At 35.6% G+C, this 3,790-nt stretch overlaps 1 protein-coding gene across 6 annotated transcripts in view; it reads left to right on the forward strand.

Moving 5' to 3' along the window:
* The window catches only part of LOC102677612, a 55,048-nt gene that overhangs the window by 7,975 nt on the left and 43,283 nt on the right, over positions 1-3,790 (forward strand). The window contains exon 1 of one of the 6 annotated variants that reach the window (XM_006613361.2): positions 2,459-2,842. The exons of the other annotated variants lie outside the window; for them this stretch is intronic. Within the exon in view, the coding sequence (XP_006613424.1) occupies positions 2,668-2,842 (175 nt within the window). The 5' untranslated portion in view covers positions 2,459-2,667. Of the gene's footprint in view, positions 1-2,458; positions 2,843-3,790 lie in introns of those variants that run through there. 6 annotated transcript variants of the gene reach the window in all.

A 3,790-nucleotide genomic window follows, 5' to 3' on the forward strand; every position in this document is an offset into this window, starting at 1 on the left:
ATTGTCGATTTCTCTTGTCATATTAAGAGATGATTTTTTTTTGAGAGAGAGATTCACATTGTTTTGAACAGGTTTTTGGACTTTTTATTTATTTGTTTTTTTCGAATGGAAAATGGAATTGTGACGCTTTTCAACGTTTCTTTCGAAACGTTTTTTTGCGCGCGAAATTTGAATTTCGTTTTTTCGAATTTATATGTGTATATATATATATATATATTGAAATAATGGACTATAATGGAATTTTGAAACTGTTTCAAGTTTGTTTCGATCGATTTTAGAAGTTGGGATGGAATTCGCGCGGGGATATACGCATGGAAAAGCGTTGACACAAGGAACGTGACATTTCGTTTAAAAGTAAAGCAAAGCGGATCGCGTCGATGTAGAAACAAGTTTTACAAAGCGGTGAAAAGCCACTGTCGTATTAACGGAGTGTTAACGCGAAGTAATTCAGACAAGGTCGCGAACGTTTACGAGCTAATGCACGAAACATTAAATTTACATTACGCACGAAACGTTACATTCTACAATTTAATAATTTCTCTAAATTCAATAAATATTATAACGTATCGGGTGCAATGTTTGTATATCTGTATAAATATAATATAAATTTTTCTTTTCGAATTAATTTAAAAACTCTTGCATAACATTAGCTACGTACGAGCAAAGTCCATTTCACAAAAGATAAACAAAGTTCAACTCGCGTAAATAAATTATTAAGCAATCTAAAACGAAGCGAATCCACAGCTACATAACTAAAATTAGAGGAAATCGGACGTTAACCGCAGCGTATAACGTGAAATATGGTTAATATTAGGTTCGAATACTAGATCATTAGTGCACAACGTCAAAACGGATAAATACGTTCTCTGGTATAAAAACTGTGGATGAACGACTTTTTGTTCGTCGGAATATCGTGTTGGTAATATAGACGCGAGTCGAGAAATGGTTTTCACGCGGTATCGTTAAATGGTCTAATTTATTGGGCCAATATCTAAAGTCAATATTTGACGAGTGTTCAGTGGCTTCTGGACGCTACGTTCCATCGCACACGTGCACGCATTGTGCGCACGATCGTTCGGTGAATTATTTTGCTCGATTGATTCCAAATATTTCGAGCACGTCCGCTTCGAGTATCAAGTTTCACGCCAAACCTCACCAAGAATGCGATCAACCGATTTAAATTTCACGAGAAAAGGAATTTTGCGAGATTTCGATGAATTTGAAATATGTTGTCAAAAAAAAAAAACATTAAAAAATAAAAATAATAATCAATTTAAATCTCATCAAATTTATTCCAAATTCTTTTCAAATACAATTCTAATCTACACCTATAATTTAATACGAAACCAAGCATTGAATGAACAATTTATTTCAAGGACAGCAAAATCAACGAGGCGATTTTAATTCGAGATAATTACCAAAGATATTATCGATTGTAGGTAATAAAGAGTAAGAGTATTCTCACAGTTCATTACTTCGATCGTTGATTCTCGTTCAAATTGTCCGCGAAATGCGTAAACAATCGGTTTTACCATTAACCATTTTATAATACGATTAGTGGCACTCGTTTCACGACTCGAAAAGCGTCCAATTCTTTTTCACGATACTGTAATAATCGCGTCTGGCCGGATCGTAAAAGTTACGAGCTCTCCATATAGTTCTCGGTGAATTTTATCGGAATTTCTGCCGGTTAACTTTACGCTCGATACAGGATTTCGTATTTCGTGAACTCGATTATGACTCTGGCAATTGTCGAAAGTTGAAGTTTCGAAGTTCCTCGGTTAATTGAATTCGTAATTTGAGGAATAGAAATTTCGTGTTTTTTTTTTTTTTTTAGAGACGATTACGCGCAATTGGAAATATTTTGACGAAGAAAAAGATATCGATGGATTTGAAAAAGAAAATTCCCAAGACGATTTATTCGAGTTTCCTTATTTTCCGTATCGTTATCTTATCTCTTCTCTATGGAAACATTTTACAAGGAAAAAATTATCGAGATATTTTCACGAACAAGGAATTCCTCTTCAAGATCTATCGTCGATTTTCTTTTCAAACTTGTTATTGTGAGCTCGCTTTCGTATTTATTCTTCGTTGAATCTTTCGTTCCCTTATTGTCAAACAACTCGAGAAATAATCTGTCGCTTTCACTTCAGAAATGCAATTGCACCGAGTGAAACATTGTCAAGGAATTTTCTCTTCAATTATCGACTCTTGTAATCTGTCGGATATTATTTTTCGTTTAGAAAGTTATTCTTGTTTTCTATTTCCGTTATTTTCACGATGATCAGTAGTAACGTAACTAGGAATTATCATTAATTATAATAATACAATATATTATTACATCATTATATATTAATTCTACATATAAGAGTGAAAGTAAAATACTCTTCTCTAATCTTACGATAATTTAGAAATAATTTCACGATAAATTACAAGGATATACAGATGAATAATCTCTCGAATTTTCGCGTGAAGAAGAATTCGTCGATCTATCGTCGTCCCGCTTGAAAATCGAAACAAAGCCAGCAGCTTCTTCGATCGATTGTTTATCGAGACTGTATTTGGTGATCGATCGACCGTGTCAATTATTTGTGCTTGCCGTGCAAACAGACGGATGCGCGTGGCGAGAACGACGAAGACGAAACGAGGAAGGAGCGTGACACACTCATGACACGCTTGTGGCCACGCATCGAGCATTGTGCACTGGAATCCGTCACAAAGCGGAACGCGACCCTCCTCGTCTTGAACGCGTGTCTGAAACTCGGTATACGCGTTTGGACACGGAGGAAAATGGGTGGAAAAGTCGGGCTGATTTGCGGCAGTTGCTGGTCTGGAAAGTACAGTATGTATATAATATTCACTATTTCACGATTTTCTATATATAAATCGAATACTTAACGTCTTCCCCAATTATTTTTATTCGACTACAGAATTCACTCGTCGTGCTTCTTGCATCTACACATAAAACGAATATATATAAGAATAAAATTTGCATGCAACCCAAAAATAAGAAAAGAGTATTCTTTTCTAAAAGAAAATAATATACGTAATTTTTCACAAACCTATTCTATTATCTTGTATTATTTTTAATGCAGTATATATATATATATATTTTAAAATTCTCTTCAATACAATCTTTTCTTTTTCTTATATAACGAAATATATTTCGTCATACACGTTCAAAAGATCCAAAAGCTACTTAATAAACGTTAAACGCGTTAAATTATAATGCATCGTAAAAAAACAAAAAAATATCCGATCGGAAGGAAATGTTTCTTTCCCTTCTTCAAAACACTTTATCTCTTTTCAAATCTATCGTCGTCCCTCTCGAACAAACAAGATCGAACTTCGTCTTCTTTTTTTTCTTTTTCTCGCGAGATAAGAAACCGTTTAAATTTCTCTCCTTGAAAGCAAATCGCCCTCGAGAAGCATCATCCTCATTGGCCAAAAAGCGCGAGAGAGATGGCCAGTTTGAGAAATGGGCAGCGAAACGGAACGTCTCTTATAAACTGGACGAGTTGCGTTGGGTCGCGGCCAACGAAAATCCCTGTCGCCACGATCTCTTCTCATCATCGATCCTCCTTGAGGGAGGAGGAGTGTAACCGCGATCCAAAATCGTCGGATTTCGAAATCGCTCGAGGTCCTTCCACCCCCCTCCGCCACCACTTTCGATGATTCTCGCATCTCTTCGCGAAGAGTTGTTCAACGTTAAAGTCTCACGTGTTCTCGAGTTGAGCGCAAATAAATTTGAGGTTATTTGGGTTACTTGTTTTGCTTTTTTTTTTTTTTT

The sequence above is a fragment of the Apis dorsata genome, unplaced genomic scaffold (assembly GCF_000469605.1).
Source record: "Apis dorsata unplaced genomic scaffold, Apis dorsata 1.3 scaffold_147, whole genome shotgun sequence".
NCBI lineage: Eukaryota > Metazoa > Arthropoda > Insecta > Hymenoptera > Apidae > Apis > Apis dorsata.